Source organism: Amblyomma mixtum, chromosome 3 (genome assembly GCF_055824585.1).
Source record: "Amblyomma mixtum isolate Tamu chromosome 3, ASM5582458v1, whole genome shotgun sequence".
Lineage (NCBI taxonomy): Eukaryota > Metazoa > Arthropoda > Arachnida > Ixodida > Ixodidae > Amblyomma > Amblyomma mixtum.
This window is the reverse complement of record NC_143014.1, coordinates 107,996,680-108,023,032: the sequence shown is the minus strand read 5'-3', so window position 1 is coordinate 108,023,032 and position 26,353 is coordinate 107,996,680. Positions and strand designations below refer to the sequence as shown.

Below are 26,353 nucleotides of genomic sequence, written 5' to 3'. Positions count from 1 at the left end.
CGTAGGTGGCTCGTTGGCCACAGTGTTGGCCAACAACACCTTCACGCTATGCATGCCCGATCGTCAACGGGCGACTGCATACGCCAAGATTGAAAAACTGAACCTCCAAGGTCAAACCTACAACGTAACGTCGTACGTGGCGGCGCCCGAAGACTCGGTAAAAAGGGTCATTTACAACGCCTACGCGGGAGACTCGCCCGAAGCGGTTCGCCAAGGCTTCGGAAATAGAAACGAAGGAATAGAAGTTGTGGATGCCCGAAGGATCGGGCAATCCAGAACAATACAAATCACCTTTTTTTGGAAAGAAGCTACCCAGCCAAGTAATCTATCAGTGCGGCGTCTTTCGGGTTCGAATCGCGAAAAGTGGCAGTTTAAATTAGGCGCCGGCGCGAAAAAACAAAAACAAAAATACGAACTTCTTTTGATTGATACGCAAAGCTTTGACCCGACGCCGAAGTCAGCGATAGGCTGGCAGTAGTCACGTGACCTCTTTCCCGTCGTCGTCCTTCTTCCCCGTCACGAGCGAACCCGAGCCGCTCCCGCCCCGCCGGCTTGATTACACTTTACTGCCGTGCTACGCGCGCTGATCGTGAAGTACGCGTCTCCGCCTGATGCTCTTCATCGCGGGGTTCGTACAGCTATTTTGCTCTTTAGATTCCAGTACATGAGTGTTAACCAACAGTAAATGATCGTGCGGGTGTATATGCCGCTGCTGTTGCGTCGTGGGCTAAAATTGTTATAACAGTTGCAGATGGAAGCAAAAGAAAATATGCTGTTTCTGTGTTCGCCGTGTGGACGAAAACTTCACGAAAGAAAGATGTGGCTGCATAGATTTAGAACGAGCAGCTCTGCATGCTGATGACGGATGCACGTCTGTGAGAAGCACTTTTGCATGTGAACCTGTGCGAAAACTGTACATCAGCAGTTATTTTTCTGCTTTCAAATGTTGGCTCTGTTTTTAGTTTTGAACATATATCCGTTTAGAGTGTATATATTCAGTATCGATAATGCAGATTAAACCGTGGGAGAGTATTTGTATAGCATTCAAGCAGCGTTCATAATTATTTTTCTCCTGTTAAATTTGTGCTTTTCTACCCAGCTGTTCCATTATTATAATCGATCGTGCAATAACGGGACGAATCCGCTGAATACACTTTATGTAGTTACACCTTGACTAGCCCATACATAAGCCATATAGTCAGTTAAAATGGCATACGTCACAAAAAAAAAAAATATATTGTAATCAGTTTTTTGTTCATAAGCCTCCGAGTTCTGTCACTCAATTCTTCTCATCATAAACAATTAAATTGCGTAAAAGTGAAAAAGAAATACATTTTGCTCGGCAAAAGTTGGCAAGACAGTTGGTAACAAAGGGAATTAATACGATTTATATACTGTTCCAAATCGATTCACGGACTTTATTTTTAGATCAGCAGTGGCACTGCCGACAATCGTTTAGCGCATGTGCTTGGACCTTGACAGCTTTGCCTAGCAGATGCACCGCATATATGTACAATGCACATGAGTGTCCGTGCTAACTAAAACAAGGGTTACAGTAAGCTGCGAGACATCTCCAACCAGTTTCAGCTTCAGAAGTTTCATTTCTAGGCGCGCGTCGATCGTCTGCTAGCAAAGCACCGTGCTTCGCCCCCTCTAGCGATGACACTTTGAAACAGCCACCATTTTGCACAAGTTGCTGGAGGGCCAATGCATCAAAGTTTAATTGTATATTTAGCGAACAGATTAGCCTCTACTTTAGCGCACGCAGCGGAAGGCTACAGTTCATCTCGTTTTCTCCGCCGACGAAGGGGGACAAAAGAGTGCCAAAAGTGAAACAGCTTTTTGTGGCTCCACCTGCAACCGGTATAGAGAACAACGGAGTTAGCGACTATCTTTAATGACCTTGGCAGCCTAAGGATGTCGCTGTTGTAGGACACGTACGGTTATCTGTGGACGTAGTGTGCGACACCGGACAGCGTTTAGTGCGCTTCGCTTTTGTATATTGCTGTGCATTGTATACTTGCTGCGTAGTACACGCTTGGTAACCCCGCCAGGAGTAATTTAGCGCGAATACCTTTAAGGTGAGTCCTTCAGCAACTTGTTTTTTCTCCTGCTTTGTTTTTCAGTGTTCAGAGAGTACTTACCGCGTAGCACCTACTGTCGAGTCGGGGTTAACGTGTTTCTAATACTTCCGCAATATCGTTTACGAATTTATTCGTGCAGACATTGTTGACATTGCGGTGCCTTACTATTATTGTAGAGCTGAAAATGGTTTTTAGGAGAGACTGTAAATGAAAAAAATACAACAGGTTTGATCGGCGACCTTTTAGTATGGGAAGACCGACCGTGCTGACCGGCTTTGCTGATCCATACAGGGTCCATCAACATATGTTCCGTTGCTGTTCTGAGCTTGAATGTTCCAAAGATAATCAGGCTTGGAAATAAAGCTGCAGTCAGTAGCAGTCGTTAATAAAGCGATTATTGTGTGTGCCATTTATAAGCAACTTTGTTTTCTGTGACCTTCGTGGCTCTTGGATGCGTTTGTTTGTGTGTGTGGCCGCATGTGTGGCTGCACTTGCGGAGACGCTCTGTGTTAACATAACAGGTTGTTGGAAAAAGAACGCCGTGAATATCCAAACGCTGAGTTATTACTTGTGCTTTAACTGTTACAAAAGGCCTGTCAGACAAGCTATCTCGTCTGCCTAACGAGTTCAAACGTTGAGAGCGGTTTGGATAGTTCTGTGGATGTGTTCTCAGCTGTGGATGTGTTCTCAGGTGTAGATTGGGCGGCATTTCGTACGAAAGCACGTGCGCTTTTTTTTTTTGTTTTGGCGTCGCCGGGATATGCATATTTCTTCAGCGTAGGATATGAAATTGTGGCCAAAAATAAGTTCTCGACGGCTGCCTGCGGTAACACACAAGCGGCACACTGTGATGAGCCCGAGAGAACTATCAATGAGTTCGGTCTGTCGCTGTACGGTAGCTGTGGGAAGCTGTGGTATAAGCGATTTCGTTTCTCTGACCCAACAGTATCAGATCTGCAAATCGGGCACCGCGGTGTTGGGATGTGCTTTCTGATTCACTTTTTTTTTTTTGCATTGGATCATTTAACATGTTGTAATTGTTCCTCCCTTCCGTTCTTTCTATTGTAAAATTAACTATTAAAATTACACACTTGCCTTTTTTTTTTCTTTCTTGCCCACATGAAATATAGAATAAACAAATAAGCCGTTGCCGTTATTGGTGTGCAGTCATGCTTTGGAGATCCTGTTTCATCTGAGTGGGGAAAGTCCGGCACATTTCACAGCGTTGAGGAAGTGTTGCTCTATGTGAGCAATCATAGTAACCAGTGTCCTTATGCAAAAAGGGTTGGGTGTTGTGGGCAGCTGGATGTGAATGGTAAAGAATGTTTAGCATTTTCCACAGAGGCTACAGCTGTATATTGTGTAATAATTTATTTCATGGCACTGTCATTTCTTTTTGATAGCTTGTAAATGACATGCAGTAGGGGTAGAAGTTAATCACTGGCTTGAAAGCTCTTACGTACCTCCTATAATGAGGCATCAATTAACATATCTGGAATGGGCATTAGAATGAACTGTCACTTCACTGGAAAATTAGGAAAAGAAATTGGCAGCGCAGGGCACATTTATTTTTGGGCATATTTTATTGCTAGGATGTTTATTTTGCTTGAAGGAATCTAGTGTAAATTCTCGAAGTAAAGTGTGAAATTATTGGTGAAAGACAACTCATTGTACGGCTATTGTTTTAAGTTAGGAAGAATACTCTGATTTAGAATTCCATACTACGCCGCGGTGGCTCAGTGGTTATAGTGCTCGGCGGCTTACCCAAAAGACGCGGGTTTGATCCTGGCCACGGTGGCCACATTTCGATGGAGGTGAAATGCTAGAGGCCAGTGTTCTGTGCGATGCCAGTGCACATTAAAGAGCCTCAGGTGGTCAAAATTATCTGGAGCCCTCCACTACGGCGTCCCTCATAGCCAGAGTAGCTTTGGGACTTTAAACACATAAAATGTAAACCTTGAAATTGTGTGCAAACGATCCTACAAACCTGATCTGTGGCTCCTTGTTTTGTGAAATGTTGATCGGTTACTGCTGCAGTCCTATGTACCTGGGATAGTAGGATAAAACTAAAAAACGACTGTTGGTAGCAATGGGCCATGGTATGAGGCATCCTATATTACTGCTGACCAATCACAACAGTAAACCAAACCAGCTTTTTGATATTTGACTATCAAAAAAGCCGGAGGCATCAAAGTTCTTGAGTTTATAATTTTCTCTAATGGTTAGTATCTTGTTTAAGTAACAGAAAAGCTTTAACAGCGGACTCCTTTTTGTCATGGAGGAATTCAGTGTGGCGGTCACTGCAAACCTAAATTGTATCCGATTCTAGGCTATATATGCTGCGGTTCACTACAGTGGTATATGCATTCATGCCTTCGGGAAACGTATGTTCTGTTGGAGTCACGTCAACTCAGCTTTTATTGAAGCTTCTGAAATTTGGCAGTTTACTTCATTAATATAGAACCGCTAGTCACACTTCAGCACCTAAGGTGCGACGGCATCGGTGTCATGGACAATGGAGTAGGGATGGAGGTGCCGCGGAAGCGCGTGCATATGAAGAAACGTGCAGTTTCCAGCCCTGTTGCGTCTTTCGGAATGATTCTGTCGGAATGATTCTGTCGCTCGCCTAAGAAACGCAGAGGTGCATTTGGAGGATGAGACACCTTTTTAATGCTTGCCATGTGTTCCACTAACCACTTGAGACCATACAACCCAATGCGAGGCAGGGACGCCTCTTTTCAGTCCTCTCTTGCATTAGTTTGCACTGCAGGTTTTTAGCATGCATGGCTAACTAATTGGCTTCAACGCACTGCAATTTCTGGTATACAGTCCTCCGGCTGGACATATTTAAAAGCTGAAATTTTGCGCTTTGCGCATTAACTATCGGTGTGGACAGTATAGGATCTTTCAGTATAGCTGAATATGGCATGAAATTCCCTGTGCTTATTCTATCACGAGGTTGATACTTCCTCTGTGCGTGCACATACATTTTTATGCACTGGTCCTGCAGGCTTTATGTATCTGGTGCGGACAGTGTAATGAACAAAAATTTTTTCCAGAAAAAAAGTGAGCACTTCTGACTATACATCGGGTCCGGACTTTACATTGTAAATTACACTAATTAGCCACGTCCAGCACTAAAACTTGCTAACAAGCATAAAATACGAAATGAGAATGTTTCACGAAACCTTACTGTGCACAGGGGTCTGCTACATTTAAATGTTTCATGAGTACCACAGTCAAAGCATCTTCAACTCTTCACATTCAAACCACACTTTTAAAACACACATCTTCAACCTCCCTTGGTGGTTTGTGCCTTTTTTTTTTATTCTTGATGGTATGTAGTGTGAGTCCACGGTAATCTGTATTGATGATAGTGTGCCATCCTTCAGTTGTGGTCGCACAGAATTCAGATTCTTAATTGAATGAATGCTGATTCTTGTCATAAAACTCTGGGCCGAGAAACGCGATAACCTGTCACACTATAGTGACTAGCTCACCAAGATACCGGAGGAAATCTTCTTTCTAGATGCGCTCTTTGTATGCGACCACTGCATACAAATTAGTCACTCTATTCCCGATCCACAGTTCCAGGCTCCAAAGTGCTTTCAGTTTTTTGTACTGAGGGGAACTGTGCGAGCTTATTTCACCTCACACTGCATGATTTATGCATTGGGGAGACTACACATGCGATAGCTTTTCTTTTCACTTTATGCGTCGGCACATTCATTTCACTAAGAGTACCTGCTTGCTCTGCAAGCGCTGATCATGGTTGACCGCTTTGAAAAAAGAAACCCTGTCGGGGCGCCCACGTTGCTAAAAAGAGTGAATATTTTCGTTGCCAATCTTTTGACACAATCTGCGGCAGTATGCTGCACACAACAACCAATGCTTGATGATAAAATTTTAGCATTTCCTCGTATACCTGCTTCCTACGTTTGATTGCTTTTGCGAAGCAAAACAGAAAAAATAAGAGGGCAGCTTGTGTTGTGCCTTTGATGAACTATGTTATTGCCTGTGTCTATTGAATTGTTATCACTCAGATTGGCCTGCACACTGGAAGGGTTTTTACTGTATGGTCAGAAAAGTGGTTTTGTGGTGCTATGGAGATGGCATAGGACTTAAAAAAGCCTTCCCTGATTCCATGCAGGCAGAATAATGAGCCACGGTAGTGACCATAGTGGACATCACGTCCACGGTGGACATGGTGGACATGGTGCCTTGCCGCTAAACATGACTACTCCAAGCCCACACTCATCGACACCGTTGCAGACAGTCATTACGGCAGCCCTAGCTGCAGTCACGATGGGCACCCCTGTGCACCATTCATCGCATGGTGGTTCTTCCTCTCAGCATGATCATCACATGGACGGCTCCTCGCATGGCAGTATGGACATGCATATGGCGATGGTAAGACCAAGGACTCGAGGTGCACTCCCGAAGCAACCTTCAGAGCCCAAATTTAGTTATATTGTCATACCTGACACTAGTGAATAGATCACATCGAGACATTTCTTTTAGGTGCTTCTTTACTGTTCTGAGACAGTGCTGCTAAGCAAGTTACAGTTTGAAAGTGCATGGATATTGCAGTAAATCTTGCTGCATGGATGGTGTTGTGGTTTGTATCAATGCAATGGTTGGCTTTGCTTTCTGAAGAGACTGAAATATTTTCTAGATCAGGACATTTTGACAGAGAGTGTTTTATTACAATAGACTGCTTTCAGAAGAAGCTGCAGAAAGCAAATGGTGAAGTAGTGTAAGTTTGTTTCTTTTCAGAACTATAAACACATGGCTACATTTAATTGCTTCTAGGAAGTCAGTGAATCACATTGTGGAGAAGAAAATGCCAACCTCTGTCATTTGCACTGATCCTCTAAGTGTGGTAATTGCTCTGTTCTCTGGAAAACATCATAAGAACCCCGTAATCAATTCTCTCCTGTACTCCTTTATGTCTGCACATTTATCAGAACTGAAAATTGCAGTATGCTGGGCACTAGGTAACAACAGCATAGCTGGCAGGGAAGCATTCGATGGACTCGCTGTGTCAGCTGGCCTTCGGAGTTCTATTGGTACTGATAAGATACCATATCAGGACCTCAGTTAACACAATAGGAGCACAGTCCGCAGACAATGGCTAGATTGATAGCATACACAAGCACAATAAAACCAAATATAGGGAGGTGTGCCACTAAAAAACAAGAGGGATTCAAAGAAGTAGCTCTGTGCGGGCTTAGTATAGGACATACATGCACAACACATGTCTTTTAAGGGATATGCCGGCACCACACTGTACGAGATGTGGTGACCAGCTCTCTGTTATCCACATCTTAATCATGTGCCTGGGATTAGAGGTAAAACGCTGACACTTTTTGGAGGGTTTTGTAAATAAAACAGCATCATACCCATTCTTTTTTCACTGATGATGATAGTGTTTCTTCCCAATACACTTGTCTAAATTTTTAACATATGTAGTCCTCCTGTATCGTATTTTGTATTGTCACTGACCTCAGTCTCTTCATCATTGTTGACAAAATGGATGAAGTGGTTATTTAAGTGGTCAGGGGTTTCGTGGTCCTTGCTCATGCTAGGACTGTCGGTGAAGTTGCCTGGCCCACTCTTTAATCATTCTTTAGGTCATATACAATACACCATGAATCATGTACGTACTACTCATAACTTCCAGGCCCTATACTCCTTCATTGGTTTTATTGCCCCTTTAGAAAATCCGAATCACAGCATAAGGTGTAGACCTGAGTCTACTATTCATAATGTATTTGGTACTTTTTGACCGGAGATGTCCTTGCACCATAAAAATCATGATCAGGTAGGCAATGCCTAAGAAAGCCTGTGGCAGAAATTGTATCTGGATTGCGATGAATTAGTAGTATTGTCTGAAAACATTTTGCATCAAGAACATTTCGACATCAGGTTTTATTTTTTGTTGCTATGCAAATAACTGACATCTTTAGATGACCCTTCATAAATTTGAAGCTGTGAGGATAACTACAGCGCTTGGGCAGATGTGTTGTGCTATTATTTCGCATAGTCATAAGAAATATACAGCAACACACAGGCTTTTGTATTTTAGCAATGAAACGAAACTGGCCCCCCTTGGCAGCACATGTGCACTTACTGCAAAATGTTTTCTTGAATCTTGGAGGCCTGTACAACAACTGTACTCAACTGTTTCTAGCTGAGCCGCCGCGGTGGCTCAGTGGCTATGGTGCTCGGCTGCTGACCCGAAAGACGCGGGTTCGATCCCGGCCGCGGCGGCTGGAATTTCTTTGGAGGAGAAATTCTAGAGGCCCGTGTACTGTGCGATGTCAGTGCACGTTAAAGAACCCCAGGTGGTCGAAATTTCCGGAGCCCTTCACTACGTCGTCTCTCATAGCCTCAGTCGCTTTGGGACGTTAAACCCCATAAACTAAACTAAACTGTTTCTAGCTGAACTGAGACAATGTTGTGCACAGCGAGGCTAGACTCCATGAAAGGCATCTGCCTGTCGAGTGAAAATGAACAAGAAGCCCACTCTGGTTGTGTATCATGTGTAGACCAGCAGTTTTTGTCACACTTGCTTACTGCTGCGATCACCATTTCGTTCACTGCAAAGACTGATTAAGACTGATCACATTTGGACTCAGCTGTGATGTTGGTGGTGGTGAAAACTTTTATTTGGTGAAAGAGTTTGGGAGCCACAGAGTGGCCCCGCTACATGGTCGGCGTCCCTAGTCCAGGGAACCGCATGACAAGGCCCTGTCTCTCGCCCGTTTCACCAGAGCCCTTTGGGACTCAAACGAGGAGCAGTTGAGGAGGGCAGTCTCCCATGCCTCTCTGGAAGGGGTAGGGGAAGGGGGGAGGTGGGGATTTTGAGTACATGCCCACACCATGTGGAAGGTATCACAGGTCTCCCCACAGTGCGGGCATCGCCCATCCGTGTTAGGATCGTAATGTTTCATGATTGTGATGGGGAGGTGGATAAAGTGTGGAGAGGTTATGTAACCCCTCTGCAATGCCATCATTGTACTGCCAAGAGGCTTGCTCAAAAAGAAACGAAATGAAAAGGTTTGCTGCTTCAACAATCATTGGAATCTCCTTAAAGAGGCTATTTTTCATACTTCTGAGCACCTTGATCTCAAAATACCATAGAAATGCACTCCAGAAGTCATCATGGGACTGGTTAGAACCACATGATTGGAAAAGATTGCTGTAGTGCTCTTATTCCGCTCTGATTATGGACATCACACACGCCCGACCTGTACATATATCATAATATAAATAGATTACTTGTATATTGTGCCTCTCTCCCCCTGTCCTTTCTGTCTGTTCCCTCACCTCTTTCATTTCATTTCTCCAGTCTGCCTGCTATCCCTTTATCTCCACTGCCCTAGATCAGGTGCTGCCTGTAGCGATGGCCGATGCCGGGGCTAGCAAAAATCTTTTCCTCCCTTTTATTATTATTTTAAAATGAACTACTACTACTACTACTACTACTACTACTGCTACTACTACTACTACTACTACTACTACTACTAGATTGTTTTTGTCAGATTAGTATGCCTAACTAGTATGCATTTTGTCCACAGGATGATGACATGCTACCGATGCCGGGGCTAGCAAAAATCTTTTCCTCCCTTTTATTATTATTTTTAAATGAACTACTACTACTACTACTACTACTACTACTACTACTAGATTGTTTTTGTCAGATTAGTATGCCTAACTAGTATGCATTTTGTCCACAGGATGATGACATGCTATAAAGAGACATTATCATAATAGCTACCACCATGGTTAGCAAAAATGTAGAGAGGGTGGGAGCGCGACTGCCACTTTTGCTTTAGAGTCATTATTCATTATATAAACTCTGTGGGTATGGGAGTGTGAAAGCTCACACCTTTTTGTGCTGACATGTTTGTGAGGATCCTTACCAGCTTGAAAGGAACAAAGACCATTGACTAGGTGCTGCAGCAGTGCCTTTCACTGCCTGCTGTCAAGAATGTTTTCTTTAAAGTTGGCTTGTTCGCAACGAAATAATTACCAAATGAGATTTTGGTTTTGTTACCCTTAACTTTTTGGGTAGGGTGGAGGGCTGTTCATCAGTTTAGGTTTTTGTGTCACATGAATTGACCCTGCATAGGCTTTAAGCATGGCACCAAATTTTTTTGCAGAATGGAGAAAAGAAAACATGGTTTTTGGAAAAAGTGGGATGGAAAGGCGAAAGAAATTTTTTGCATCGTGATGGTCATGATTGCTTATTGGGTTCACATCGCAGTTCTGTTGTACTGGTTTTGTGGTGGTTATTTTGAAAGTGCTTGCATGAAAAAAGTTTTGAAAATGTAGAGCACAATCGTGAAGCTGTTCACTCGCCACATGTCCTAATGTATACTTTAGTATACATTAGGACTTGCAGATAACCGCATGCATTTATCTGAATCTCTTTTCTCTTTTTATCCAGTACTTCCACACAGGATTCAGTGAGACCATACTCTTCAAAGACTGGGCTGTCTCGTCTGTTGCAGGTACTGACAGCATTAAATAAGTGCAGTATGAAATGTTAAGTACTCTTGCTGGGTTATTTGCTCTCTTAATTAGGCACCATTTACAAGTCTTTTTAGAAATGTAAGTTTCTGTTGCTAGTGTGAGTGAAGGTGCTAGTTGGATGGTCACAAGGAAAAGGAAGTGCTGTGATACATAAGGTTCCTGCAATCAGGACACTGTATGATTCCAGTTTACTTTATCAAGCCCTGCAAAGCATAAACATGTTGGCATACAATCATTGGGCTAGTATTGCATCGTCTAATGTGCTACACACTGGAACAGACCTTTTTAAAGTAGTCAGAAACTAGTTCATTGTTATATGTCTTAAGAAAAAAGAAACTTATTATAGTAGCTTTTGCAGAAGTTTGGAAGTCTCACAAAACTTACTTCACAAATGGTCTTTAAAGTAATAGTGGCACCAAATTTTAAGGCAATGCAAGTTTGGGTAAAGATACCTGTGGACAAGGAGGCATATAGCCATGTAGCAGAGGTAGTGAATGTTGAAAATACATTATTTTGTATCAATTTTTAAGCTTGTGTGAGTGAGCTGGATTGACTTTTGGAAGCTATTATGAGCAGCATAACCATGGTGCAAAAAAATGGGGATCAAATCGACCCCTGCTGACCTGTGTGTCCGGGGTGCGTATGCCTAGCTTGGCAGACAGACATTTGGCTGCTGGCACATGTAGAGGGGGAAGTCCCCCTCTCCACTTGTAAGGGAGAGGAGGCAGACTGCCAGACTTAGAATGTTTCTGCAAAAATGAAAATGAGTGATTACGAACAGAGATGAAATAAGGATAGAATCAGAATTGGAATAGAATCAGGATTGCAATAGGATTTTACTGAATTGGAATAGACTGACGAGTGAAAGAAAAATGCTGTTGCGTTTTGTCCACATTACTCCAATTGATCGCACCTAAACGTTGCTTACTTTTTTTTTCGCAATTCTATTTAAAGACACTTCTGAAATGTTCCAGCGGCGAGCCATGTTCCTCGTCAGTTGATCGAACTGCCTTTTGTGTGGCCTGGAGACAGATTAGCTATTTTAATGTTTTCAGGTATGGTTGGCTCTGTGGTGGGAGTGTTCTTCATGGCTGCCCTCTATGAGGCTCTCAAGTATTTCCGGGAACACCTCTTCCGACTGCATTTCTCCAGCATGAGCTACTCATCCGTGTCTGTGATGGGCCAGGATGGCCGAACACTCACTGAGGTCCATCAGATTGTCAGGTATGTGAGCTGGCAGCACTAGTTCTTGGTGGCTGGATGCTGTGTGATTGCTGCGCCAGTTGCTTGCGCCAAACTACACTAGAAAGCTTACCCTGTTACATGTTGCTGCATTATGACAATTTGAGAAGTAGTCTCTCCCAAGATCCCTGCTTCTTTTCAAGAAAAACAGGTGTAGCATGTAGTACAATAAACATAAGCATTGCATCTAGCACCGTGATCTCGCCTCGCGTGTCTCTTGGGCGGTGCGACCAGAGAACTTTTTCTGGAGTCCATCATTCAGCTGTTAGTATGCAATCAGACATCACTTTGACCATGTCCGTTGTCAGGTTGCGCCATGAAAAAGAGAGCAGAAAATCAATCCTGCAGCATGCCAGCATCTTACTATGGTCCAGGGTTGCCAGGTCGTAAACTAAAAAAATAGTTGCCAAAAAAACTAGCCTGCCAAAAATAGCCAAAAAATAGCCAGCCTGCAGCGAAGATGTCAAAAGCAGCCAAAAATACCGTCAATATGCCACAAAAGCGTCGCCAGAAGCAGAAATTGCACAGGAGATTTATAATTCTTGTGGGACACAGGGTAATACGGCTGTAACTTGGAAGTATTAGAGCTTTGTTAATCAAATGAAAAAATATATGAAGACCATGGCACAGAAGCGTGAAAGTGCACGAGGCATTTCTGAAAGGAGATGAAAAGAATGAAAATTTACCAGAAAAGTTTGTTTTGTCCTTGCCAGAGAAGAAAGACTTAGTGTTCCTGAGCCACAGCCATAACAACTTTAACTCTCATATACACAGCCGTACCTCGTTAATATGTACACTTTAGTTCCCAAGCAAAACTGTCTATAAAGCGAGTTGGCCATGATGAATTTTGAAGAAAACGATATTAAGAAAAAGAAATGATTAATTGATGACTGCTGTTAAAAATTACAAGGCAACAGATGGTCGATTTGACAGGAATGCGAGAGCATGAATCGTTTCCATGATCGCTGACACTCTGCTGCTTAGGTTATGCTTTTTCGATTTCGCTTTGCAATTCACACACAAACTTTGCTTTCACCTTCTCACATTTTATTGCTTTTCGTATCAGTGCTGTTGCTGCTTGTCTCTTCTGCTTCCTTTATTTTCTGGATGCAGCTGTCTGTTTTCTCTGACGTTTCTTCACCAGGTCTTGTTCTGCTCCCTGAAGAAACTGCAGCCATCACATTGTCGGCACTATGCGTCTGTCTACCCCTTACCCCACTCCGCGATGATATCGCTTGTATCGCACTGCCGAAAATCTCGCAGCTCACTTCACAATCGTACAGAACATTGCACCATGTGTTTAGGGCGCATCACAAGTGCTGGCTCCGCGCGCGCGCCGCTCTCAATTCACCTCTCAGCCTCCATGTGTTGCTTTCCTCTTTCACAAGATTATGTCACAGCTATGTTTCTCTCTGTTTCCCTGCCTACCCGGCAGTCATGTTCTCCTTCTGTTTTTCCTCCTCCCTCTCTTATCTCCTATTTCTGCATTCTTCGGTTCTCTCTGTTTTACCCCCTGCACGACACACACTCCAAAGCCCGGTGCTCACCTTCTCCTTCCATTTTCCACCTCCCTCTCGTACCTCCTTTTTCTCCACTCCAGTTCTCCAGTGCACATCCTCGCATTGGCTACTTCCGGAGAGCGTGCGTCTCCCATCCCTTGAACCTTTTAGTCTTGGCTTCTGTCGCTCTTGGGCTTTCCTCCTTCCGTACATTACGTCCGTGCATCATGCCTGCGTCATGTTTTCTCGCCATGGCCCCTCTAATGCTCTTCACATTAAAAAGTTTGGGATTGATATCAGCGTCTGTGCATATATATGGTGGGCAGTGAACTGGTAATTAAATAAAATCTTGGGAGCTCAAAGTGCTTTATTCTGGTCACCATTATTTTAAGGGTAATGTGATGCAGTTTGAAGCGCCTAGTGGTCAATGGAACTCGTGGTGGCGTATCATGGTGAGATATTGTATCTCCTATTACGACTGCTCACACACCACAGATCACTAGTATGTATCTCTACTAAGTCGCCGGACAGCTTTCAGCATAGCACAAGCTGCAGAGAGAATATCTTTAACAACCATTCATGCAATATGACAAATGGTGAGGCGAGTTGACTGGGCACCATGACACTGGAAAGCATGAAACCACAAAACAGAGCCATCGTCCTGGAATTTGCATTTTTGCACTGCTTTTTACTGGTGTCCAGCACTCAAAAGACAAGAAAGGTTATACCTGGCTGGGGAAGTCACGATTTAGTTCTCATCTCCGTCCATATTAGTGCGACAGTATCACATGGACCCCCATAAATTCTTCATTTTCACTCTGTCCATTGTCCAGACAGCAAATTTCCATATTAACGAGGAGAAAATATATTGAAAAAGTTTGGTCCTTAGAAAAATTGTCTATAATTTGAGTTGTCCATATTACCAGGTGTCGTATTAATGGGGGACGCCTGTATGTGGCGTGCGTGGCATGGTATTTTGCATGAAATTTCTTCAGTGCTTTGTAAACAGGGGCTTGCTTTGATGCACATATTTCTTTTGTCGTCTTTTATCTAATGATCTTTTTTTTGTTGCTTTTTATTGCAAAAACATGCTGTTTGCCTAGTGCAGTTCATACGTATTCAAGGTCTAGAAAGCGCAGCCTTGGTCAAAAGTTTTTCAGAGCACATGGTTTGCTTTTATGGTTCCTTTGAAGCTCTTCATTTCTGTAAGATAAGAAGATATTTCGTCTTACCTTTAAGAACTGTTTGGTTTTCAAGGGTGCCAATGCCCAATTAAACACCTGAAAAAGAAACCATGTGGCCTGAATAATTGTAGTTCCCAGCATCACACAGCTGGGCTGTCGGGCTGGCATGTGCCACCGATCATTAGTCAGTGCACTTTGAACCAGTTGTCTTCTTAGAAAACAAGGTATAGTATCTGCTAAGTAGCAAGTCACTTCACTGAGGTACATTTGAGTGAATGGCGACATGTCTTATTGCTGCTTCTTGGGAAACTTACTCAGCATCATTGCATAGCAGAGGGGGGAATTTTGGAGTCTCGCCAGTGAGAACAAGTCCAGGGAACATTAGGAGAACACACAAGTGAGAAGTATTTGGTTATGTTTAGATTATGAATACAGGTAAATTTTTTAGAACAGGGCGGGCACAGCACAATAATAGTTTTCATGTATTTGAGTACTCAAGCAAAAATATACTCGACCCATTGCTGAAAAAATAGTGGTCCATTATTCGGTCCTGACTTTGATTTCAAAAACAGCCAAAAAATAACCAAGTGGCCAAGTTCAAATTGTTTTCACCAAGAGGTCCCAAAAGTAGCCAATTTGGTGCAAAGTAGCCGGACCTGGCAGCCCTGGTCAATAAGTGGCAGCTGTGGCAATGGCACATGTGCGGACTCGGACCGGAGCACTGCTGGTGCCCGCTCGGACACCAGTGCCAGCGAACAGAGTGATGGCAATGCAGTGGGAGTGGCAGGGCTATGCTGCATGGTGCCCCCGGTGACGGAAGGGGAGTCCATTCTGCAAGGTTGCAAGAGTGCTCCCTCAGTAGCAGCTACAAATGTGCTCGATGCGTGCTGCGCCATATCAGCATCAACATACCGCCGTGGTCTACACATAGGAGCACTTGTAAAGCTTCCTTGCCATTCACGGCGTAAATCATGGCTGCGTTACGAAAGACCTCTTCGGCCTTGCTCTAACCGAGATTTTCGCGATAAGCAACTACACGCTAAACGGATATCAAATGCATGAGGTTCGGTGGAAACTGAGTCAAGATTTCGTGCGACTGTGTCCTAAGCGGAACTAGCGCTTGAGCGAGTACTCCTTGACGAGGTTTTGCTGTATACAGTTGAATTTTAGGTGCATAGGCTTCACACAAGTATGGGATGGACCTTGCATTGTGAATATAAGGAATTCATGTTGATGAATTTGTGTTATGTAACGATGACATCTTGCACTTTGCTCTGTTCTCACCTGCTTCCAATACTGATACCTATGCCACGTGGACAAAATTTAATGCCATTAAGTACTTACTGCCTTAAAGTCTTAATGGCATTAGCCTTGCTGCCATTCACAACCTACTGAGTTTGCCGTAACTCATTCTCCCGATGCAAAGGGCGCCGTTTTTGCCAGCACTTCTGATAGATACTCTTGGCTTGTGTCCTGACATGCGAGTGTATTGCTATTTTTTCGACTTGTCAAGCAGGAACAGGGGCATCTTCTGCAAAACAATTTTTAAATTACATTTGGCCAGGATAGTATGCTCATTAGCACTGTTTGCATTCAAGTGAAATTTTAGACTGGCTTGCAGGTGTTATTGTCATCATGACTTTCGTGTAATGACATTAAATGTGGACGTGTAGCACCAACTTTGAAAATAATGAGATTAACGAACTTAAGGCTTTAAGCGTTTATTACCATTTCTTGTGTGCATGTGGCACGGGTATAACATGTTAGTAATTCTTGTAACATTGCAACATGGCTGAGACTCTCCCAATTGTTGCATTACTCAGGGAGCTGGTGTTAGTGCTGCTACCAGCTAAATTGCTGCTTTGTTTGCGCTTCAAGTGCTCACCGACGCCACTGTATCTCAGTTGGCAGAGCAACGTACACAACATTAAAAGTATGGCTTTGTCTTTGGAAATGCCAGGCCAAGGGTCACAGTTGGAACAATGGCAGCAATGTCACTTGCTAAGGGAGTAAACTGCGGAGACCTTTTCAATGCTAGTCGCTTATTTTTTTCATCCAAGACATTCTACTTGTTTTGGAATGTCACTGCTACAGATAGCATCGCACTTGATATTATTTTGTAGGCAACAGGAAGATGCCACTCCAGAATGCAATCTTAAAACAAAACAGACTGCCAAATGGCTTCTCTTTGTCAAGTTTAAGCACAAGCAAGGGAATGGTTTAACTGGGAGTATTGGGGCGCTTGGTATGCCAGAAAAATCACAGTAATATGTTGGCTTGGGCATATAGCACTCAGATGGCAGCAGTGTTACCACATCATTGCCTGCGGAGAGCTCTCTAGGGTGAGCAGCATTTGCTGCAGGAGCAGCTGAAAAAGCTCTGGCCATAATCTGGTGTTTCCACTGTGTAGGAAGTGCATTACATTGTGCCTCAGTATTTTGTGAATGTGGCGTCTGCTTTTGCCTTAAGAGCTGCCATGACCTTACATATTGCACAGGTCGTGTCACTGCTTGCTAGGAAAATACTGTGCAGTAAACACCAAAATTAAACTTAAAGCGAGGGAGAGCACAAAGCCAATTGCTCTATTGAACAGTAATCCGGTATCTTGGGTTTGGGGTCTTGTATATGAAAGGTGGTTTTACAGAATGCAGAGCTGTTACACTTAGGCCATTAATTATGTAACCTGTGTTCATATGCTAATAGTTTTGTTTTCTCACTCTTTGCTATCTTTTTCTGCAGGAACAGGATAGTGAGCTGGCCACATTTACTACAGACTTTCCTGCATATGGTTCAGATGGTGATTAGCTACTTTCTTATGCTGATTTTCATGACATACAATGTCTGGTTGTGCCTGGGTGTCATACTCGGTGCTGGCTTTGGCTACTTTGTCTTTGGCTGGAAGAAAGCCACTGTAGTGGACGTGACAGATCACTGTCACTGACCATTGTATCCTCCTCCTAACTGTTGGGAAATGTCATTTAACACACATGATGTGGCCTTGCATTTCATGCACCCTTTCTGTAGCCACTTGCAGGGGAAATGCTACAGGCCAATTTTTTTGCTTTATTTAGTCTATGAGTTTGGCAAGCCATGAGTGACAAGAGTCTAACTCTGATATCGGGCCAATTAACAACTTTGCAATTTTGCAAATGATGCTCGCTTATGTGACAGCTGTAAAGCCCCATGAGAACAAAGGCATCTTTTCTCAATAACATTCTGGGTTGTTTGACTTGGAATACTTTGCTCCTTTTTTTTGGTGCCGAATGTCATTACAGCAGGAACCTTGCTCACAGGAAATGCTTCATTAATGCTTCTCATGTTCATTTTGAGTACCTGCAGGCTATAGTTTGCAGCTTCTCTTACAGTCAGTTTCTTGTTAATTTGACTGCTGTGTAGTGTACGCAAGAAAAGTCATCGGCATCATGGCAGAATAAATACAGTGAAATGATGTATGCTAAAATTCAATGTCAAACTTTTTTGCATGCTATTGCCTGTCATCCTCAATTCTGACGCTGAGTAACCTCTAACCACTGTGCTAGGGAAATGTTTTGACCTGCCTTGATGTTGCTTCACAGATATTCTACCCATTTGATGCGACTATGCGATGCAGCGTGGTCTTTTTTAACACTCTTGAAAGTCTTTTAGAAATTTAACCGCCTGTTGCACATTCATCAATGCCACTTGAGATTTATATCATTCTAGCTGAAGCATTTTCATCTCGACTCCTTTTTGCAACCATAGGACTGTCCTCACATTTTGTGTTAAATTTTGTAATGTGTACCTACAGTGGAATTTCAAAGCTGATTCATTTGTCCATTGTTTAAGATGGCTTCTCATTTAATGCTCACTTATTGCTATGAAGTCTAGTTTCTTACTTATGGTGGCTTTTTGGAAGCTACTAGTTAAGCCATATGCACAATGACTTTAACAGCTTCCTGTTAAATATGAGGTGGTGCTAGAGAAAGTAACATGGTTCCAAGCATTACCACACCTTATTAGAATGTTTGCCAAATATACATTTCGCTTTGCAAGTTTTGGTGTTGTCATTTGTTGCGTATGTTACCTTGTAATTGTTTTTTTGCCTCTGTTGGTATTCATTTAGCATTAGCGTTGGTGCTCTTTGGATTCCTTGTTTTTGGCTTTAACTTCTGGACCATGTGGCTGAGCTTACTTTATTTGTTTTACCAGACCAGATATTTGTTTTCTGTATAGTTGCTATATTAGGAATACTAGTTAAAGCTTTAGTAACTTTTTTGTGATTTTTTATATTGCTCCAGACGCCGTGAGCATCTGGGCATATTTTGAGCGCAAGTTCCTTTGAAAGCTTTCATTTACATGTTTAGTCATTGTTCATGACCATTGCTCACTTTTCATAGAGCTTGTTTCATAATGAAATGCCACAGAGGTGAATTCGCGCTTCAGTGTTCAGTTATGACCAGCACAAATGGAGCAGCAGGACGTATTCAGGAAAGATAGTGCTAAAGCATGTGAGTCTCCGCCATGCTGTTCACACCAGGGTTTTGTGAATGTTGTATACTTGTAGTATTTCTCATGCGTGCACTCAAGGCACTTGGCTGAGGTCACTAGATAGTTGTACTTACTGTAGTCTCTCGCAAAAATGTCAGGTGTGTCTTGCATGTGACCAACTAGCCCCAGCTTCAGATGCTGAGGCCCTTTCAAGTAGATGTCTGTACATATGAAACTGTGATATCACCTGTGAGGACCACTGTATTTTTCTTTGTTATTCAACATTGGTTATACATTACTTTTCATTCGGTGTTGATCCCTTTCAACTTGAGTTAGCTTGGAAGCAAGGGGAGGGTGTCAAGTTCTGTGCCAGGATACATGCTTGGTAGCTGCTGCCAGCAGCTGTGAGCCTTTTGTGCCTGAAAATTTGATGTTTTCAGTTGGTTTGCACTGTAGTCTGTGAATTCATTTTACGCCTTTCTGTCTTGACCAGATGTGAACCCTGAGGTGTTATGCATTGAAATTTTTTGCGCAAGCCAATTAAGCTGTTACTAGTGACAGGTGTAGTGTGATTGGAACTGGGTGCATATTAAGAATACAAGCTATAAGCTTGTTTGAGCCATCAGATCCATCCCTGCTTGCTTCTTCAGCTGGACTGGCAGGTAGCTCTAGGCAGCGTCATTCAACAAAATGTGCTACGGTTTTAACACATCTCCAAATGTTGTAAAGATCAGTTGAGATTGTGGGGATTGGCAAAGAGGCGCAGACAGTAAGGTTTTTTCTTAATTTCCTTTTACTTGCAAACTGGCTTCATATGTTGTAGTAAGGAAGAAAAGGAATGGAGGGTGTGACATTTTGTGGTTAATTGTTATCATAACTGAAATATATAGGATTACTTTTTGAACAGCAAAATATATTTATTTTATTCATCTATTTTGCACTTGTGCCATTTTTCAGAATGCACACAGGCACGCAGCTGTGGTGGTATAATGCCACCATGAGCATATTGTGTCTCCCAGAAGCATTGCTTATCTAATGAGCAAAGCTTTGTTTTAGTACCTGCTCCTCGTTTACACATTGACACGAGTATCGTTCTGGTGGGATGTGGTGTTTGCCATAAGTCTTTTACTCGTCGTCTATTTGTGAACCTGTTGTATGCTAATTTAGCAGATCCAGGGTTTCTTTTGCAGCCATACCAAGGTATCAAATCAATTGGTGGAGGAGATGAATTAAAAGCACGTTCTGTTGGCAACTGTCTTCTTTGTCTGCATGTCAAGCAGGCTTCGACCTGTCAAAATGAAACAGTTTGTGGTTTTCTTCTTATTACACACTCATGCATGCAAAAAAAGGGTCCCAAACTTTTACAGTGAAAATCTGGGTGTCCTGCTGCTTCCGATGCCATGTTTTCATGGTGACCAAACATGACATGACATTAGCCAGAATTAATATGAAAGTGATCACCAGATAGAAAGTTGGCAGGTTGGTACTGGTTCAGCCTAAAGCAAACAAACAGCACTAAAAAACATGGGATTAGAGGAGGAAGGTACGCGACAAGTGCATTAAGTATGCCTATCTGTGCCGGAAGGTAGACGCAATAAGTGCAGCTACCCCAGTAATTGGTCGTGAGGAAAGGAATTGTGTAGTCTGTCTTGGACACCTGAACCACACTGAGGGGGAAGGGACGAAGAGAGTGAAAGGTGGAAGAGAAAGAGGCACTGTAGCTTTAATAGAGAGCACCGGCATAATTTTGGCCACCTGGGCATTTTGCGTTTCACTGGCGTTTGCGTTTCACTTGTTTTGAAACGTAGCTGCCACGGCCGGGATTGAACCCACATCTTTGGGCTGAGCAGCCAAACGATATTACCACTGAGCCACCTTCGTAGATTCTGTACAGTGGTGGCCATTGCATGCACCGGAACTGACTGCCTGAAGGTACAGCCTTTGTCAAAAGTAACCAGGCTGCACGTTTTTCTTCTCAGTCGTAGATTAAAGTTCTTATGCCAGCCCTCAAGCTCTAAATCTCTGTATGGTAAGAACCCCTGTTCTCACCTTCAATGAACTTTTTGATCTTTAGGGAAACCGTGTCGACTCTTATACAAATGAGAAGCAAACCATGGAGCCTGGTTACTTTTGACAAAGACTGTACTTCACTCTTCTTTCTACCACCTATCTCCTCTTTGGGGGCGACTTTAAGAACCTCACGCAAACCCTCAAACCCGGCTGCCTCCTCCGCTGCCTTGCCCAGGAACGCCACCTCACCTGTCTCAATACTCCTGGCTTTCCTACTCGAACGGGCACTGTCTCACAGCGTCCCACGACACCTGACCTCACTTTTTCTCGGGGGTTCCCTTTCACTGGCAGTTCACAGCCGAAACCATTCTCAGTGACCACTTTCTCATCCATATTACCACCTCTTTCCCTCATCCCTAGATGCCATCCAGTCACTCACACTGTCTGGCACGACCTTTGCACCAATCTCGCTTCCGACTGCTTTGAATCCTACGTAGAATGGACATCGCGCATCCCCGCAGTGCTTACATACTGTAGCCGTCGCGCTCACTCGCGTCACCTGATCCCAGGCCCTCACCTTCTCCGTTTATGGCGTCGCCGTAAACGTCTCCAACGGTTCTTCCACTCCAACTCAAAATGCCCAACTTTCCTTCCGGATCGCTGCTCTGTGGGCTGAGGTCGTCGCCCACTGCGCCTCCCTCGAGCACTCTCGTTGGAGTGCGCTCTGTGATGGCCTTGACTCTGCATTGCACTCGTGATCCACGTGGTCTCTCCTTAAATACCTCCGGGGCACTAAGCCTGCCCTTGCTTCCACTCTAGCCCTTACTCAGGGCGCTCTCTCCGAAGTTTTTTACCAGCTCGCCTCTCTCTGTCTCCCACCCTCTCTTGAACCTTCCTATCCGATCTGTCCTACTCGGGCGGACCTAATCCCGATCTGGACCACCCTTTCACTCTCCGGGAGCTCGAAACTGCTAATGCTACCTGCTAGGCCCCCGCGGTGAGGGCGCCATTACATACACCACACTCCGTAACCTTACTGATCACACCAAATAATTCCTCCTGCAGACGTTCAATGAGGCCCGGAAGAGCGACTGCCTGCCGAGCTCCTGGACCTCCTCCCTCATTTCTGATTCCCAAGCCGGGCAAACGTCCGTCCCTCTAACTTTCACCCAATCCCCTGACGTTGTGCGTTGGTAAGACCCTTGAGCGAATGGCCGTGACTCGCCTCTAATTTTCTCGAGGCGAGGAAGTTCTTCCCCCATTCTTTTATCGGCTACCGTCGCCACGTCTGTACACAGAACATGTTTCTGATTCTCCAGCACTCCTTTCTCACCCACCCCCACACAAAGTCACGCTCTTGTGACCGTCGATATCCGCAAGGCATTCGACGGTGTGTGCCACTACCACATCCTGTCTCAAATCGTTTCCCTGGCCCACATGCGGCTCCCGCATGTACTCTTCTCATTCCTCTCCAATCGAGAGGCTCGCATTTCCAGTAGACACCCATCTGTCCGACACCCACCACTTCACCTGTCGCACTCCTCGAGGTGCTGTTCTCTCTCCTACCCTTTTCAATCTCGCTATGGCCCCTCTCGGCTCTTAGCAACCCCTGCGCCACATCTTCTACGCCGGCATCACTTTCTGCTGTTCGTCTGGCTATCCCTGTCATGTACAGGACACCTTGCAGCGTTGCCTAGATCTCGTCGACTCCTCTCTCACCACCGCTGGCCTTTCTCCTGCTCCGGAGAAATCAGAGCTTCTCAACCACTCCTCATACCAGTGCTCGCGCAACCACCTCGTCTCTGTCCACTTTCTGGCTCTCCCATTCCTGTCATCACTCAATGCAAAGCTATTTGACTTCCCTTTGCACGCGGCCAAGAATGTACAAGCCCTCCACCACGCTTTCACGACCTGCCACTCTGTAACTTGCCTCCTGCGGCGCGTGGTCACTCGGCGCTCAGGTCTCCACGAGGCTCATGCGTGCCGAATTGCCCACGCGCTCGCCCTCGACAAGGTCTTGTCTTCGCGCTATCGAGACCGCCGTTGTAGGCTTCTACAAGGCAGCTCTCAACCTTCCTATCACTACCTCTACCACTAAGCTCTGCTTCAGGCCTCTCCCATCATCCGTTCTCACTCTACACCTTGACTACCAGCTTGCCTTGCTTTCCCTTGCCCCGTCTGTGTCAGTGGTTATCGGCTCAGGCGGGTATCATTTCCACCTTTACCTCTCCTATCTCCACCCCAGCTCGCAAGCTTCATATCTTCCCCCTCCCGACCAACGTGTCCCCCGTCCTGCATGCCGGCCGTCGTCATGCGGCCGTCAACACCATTCCCTTCTCTTTGATACCCAGGGTGTGGCCTTCACCAATTAGCCTACACAGATGTCTTTTTCGTGGTCCTCGAGGTTCCTGCGGCTATGCTCTCTACCATCGTCACCTCCCCGCACCATACCCACACCAGCGGGCCGTACCTGCGCCCTCCGGATGCATTGTCCCTCGATGTCCCCGCCATTGCGCATGTCCTTCAGTCATTCGCCCTCCTTTCTTCTCTCCCAGAGTACACATGATCTATTCCGGCTCTCAAGCCACATACAAAAACGCACCCTATCCCTTTTCACTTCTATAGACCAGATTTTTGAGCCTCTCCTGGGCGCGGCCATTTTGCACCGACTGGCGCGCCGCGGTGCGGGCATTTCTTTGGGGACTGCGGGGCTGCGGCAGTTCTGCGGCCGCGCCTGCATATAGCCGCGCTTCGGGCGCTAAAAAAACATTGTCGAGCATACTTCCGCTGCGTGGCTGTGTTGCAGGAAGTATTTACGTTATCAAAGCGATAACATTGACGCGTTTTAATGACATTTAGTTTGACATTCAGGTTAATTGTGCCGGCGCTTAGAACGCGCTCGTGCTTAATCGAATTCCGTCTTGGTGCTCCACCGCAAAGAAACTTTTTATTCAATATCAAGAATTAGGTGTGCGGCTAGTATGCAGTTCCAATTCCCATGCACTCTTATTCCTTCCTGCCGGCCATAAAGCCCCCCCCCCCCCCCCCCTTCCACAAACGGCTTTCTTGTCGCCGCGCCAGTTTATCAACAAATTACCGCTGTGAGCTCAACTGAGTCGCAGCGCCAACAGAAAACAATTTTTGTCATGGTTTATGCAACCTTGTGCATAAAAACGTACTTTCGCTTAATTTATAAAAGCTTGAATAGATATGAGCAGCTAATCCAGCTTTCGCTAATTCTGAGGTCCGAAGTCGCGTTATGTTATTCAGGAGCTCTCGCCGCGTGTCAGAGCGTTGCGTAGGCGTTTGGCTAAGTGTGGAAAATGTAATGAAATCGCGCATATTTTCCTATGAATAATGTAGATACCGCACCGCTGCGGTGGCTCAGTGGTTACGGCTCTCTGCTCTGGCCCAAAAGACGCGGGTTCGATCCCGGCCGCGGCGGCCGAATTTCGAAGGAGGCGAAATTCTAGAGGCCCGTGTACTGTGCGATGTCAGTGCACGTTAAAGAACCGCAGGTGGTCGAAATTTCCGGAGCCCTTCACTACGGCGTCACTCATAGCCTGAGTCGCTTTGGAACGTAAAACCTTAATAAACCAAACCAAGCTAAGGTAGATACCAACAGCAGAAAGATACTATAGATAAACCTTTACCCCCCAGATACCTCTGACATGTGTGCGGAAAAAGCAGCTGAAATCGGTAGCGGTCGTGCTTACAATCCTGTGCATGAAATGTTCTGAATGGGAACAAGAGCAAGCTCAGCGCAAGGATGCTGAACACGTACTGATGATCGAAAACACGCGCTCCGTCGGGACAACCTTCAGTCTGCAGCTCGCCTATCCAGTTACTACTCCACTGAGTCAAGTCAATAGATCTACATTCTAATGCATAATATTATCATAGATGATATCGCACGTAAAAGGCGACAACAAACGACACGACAGCGCAGAAATCTGCTTCGAAGTGCCGGTTTCCAGTCCGTACACTACCTGGTCGACTACCCTCGGATGTCACGTTAACGAGTAACTGCGCACAAGATAACCGCAGCACTGTCTGGAAGAGGGCAAATGTGAGTAGTGACGCACAGCACACACCCTCATACATTAGCTGATGGAGCACAAAACGGCAGAAGCGAACACGTAAACATGCGTTCTATGCGCGGCGCCGGCGCGACCCGCAGTCCCTCGGGCCGCGCGCGCCGACAGATGGCGACTGGCGTCGAGAGTAGGCGCGTGCGTGCGAGGGTAAAAAAATCTGGTCTATAGGAGGTCGAACGAGCGGTCTCCGCACTGCAGCCTTCCATCGTTTTCCTCCGCTGGGTCCGTGGGCATTCAGGGATTGACGGCAATGAGCTGGCCCATCAGCTTGCCCGCGACACACTTTGCCAGACACCGTTGATTCCCTGGCCCAAGCCTTCGGGGGATGGTGGACGACTCTCCCTGCACCGCACCATAAAGGAGGTCTAGCTACCTCGAGCTTCGCCTCGACAAACGCCTTTACCCTCTCCCTCATCCATCATTCTGTGCCGGAGGCTTGCCATCTTCGGCACATCCAAATGAATGCAGTTATCACCCCCTCCCGCCTCTTCCTTAATCGCTATCGATCCGACCTTTCCTGTCCTATATATCCTTCTACCTATGCGGATCTCTCCTAATATCCGGCTTCCCAGCAGTCGGGTTCTTCTCCTCCTCCCCTATCCATCACCACCTGGCTCGACTGGCTTGGCGCTGAAGGGGAAGTGGACAGCGTCGACTGGTCGCTGTTATGCCCGGGACGCCCCCCTCCCCCTCAGCCTAAGTGTATTAACGCGCGCACTCCCTAGACCGGGGCATACATTGAAGGACTATGACCGGGGTAATCGCCGCGGCGGCAGCGACAGCAAGCCCCTTTGGGAACAGCGCATGACAAAGACAGCTCTCAAGGCCCGCCATAATCCTCCCAGAGGCGACCCGGGCAGCTGGGTCCATCCACCTTGCACACCATGGGACCGCACACCTCACTCGTGTAACCACCTGCGGAACGTGGGAACGAGGCCCCTGGTGCAACCAGGTGGTTGCACGTGGGGGACAGTGGGAACCAGACCGATGGAACGCCACTCACGCTGCCTGCACTACATAGATGGCATCCCCCTCATCCTCAAGCTCAAACATGACGGGGACGTGCCCACTGGTGAGAGAGTGCGTACTGAATGCCGAGGTGAATGTTTCAGGAAACGCCTTCCTCGGCAGGCCCAGCCTCCATCCAGGGATTTTAGGGAAGGAAGACCATATAAAATTCGGCAGTGAGTGCGGCCGAGGGACTCCCGTTTGCGAAGGAGCTCCCTCCC

General features: G+C 45.4%; 1 protein-coding gene across 2 annotated transcripts; it reads left to right on the top strand.

Annotated features, from left to right (window-relative positions):
* The first annotated feature begins 487 nt into the window (after window positions 1-487).
* Window positions 488-20,269, top strand: Ctr1A (Copper transporter 1A). 2 transcript variants are annotated; one of them, XM_089580620.1, is made up of 5 exons: window positions 488-628; window positions 6,235-6,494; window positions 10,540-10,603; window positions 11,681-11,849; window positions 17,290-20,269. In XM_089580620.1, the coding sequence occupies exons 2-5, from the start codon at window positions 6,243-6,245 to the stop codon at window positions 17,489-17,491; spliced, it is 687 nt and encodes a 228-aa protein (XP_089436746.1). In that variant the 5' UTR covers window positions 488-628; window positions 6,235-6,242; the 3' UTR covers window positions 17,492-20,269. The 2 variants fall into 2 exon arrangements, with proteins under 2 accessions (XP_089436746.1, XP_089436745.1); XM_089580619.1 differs by lacking the exon at window positions 488-628 and adding an exon at window positions 1,920-2,081.
* Window positions 20,270-26,353: the final 6,084 nt, after the last annotated feature.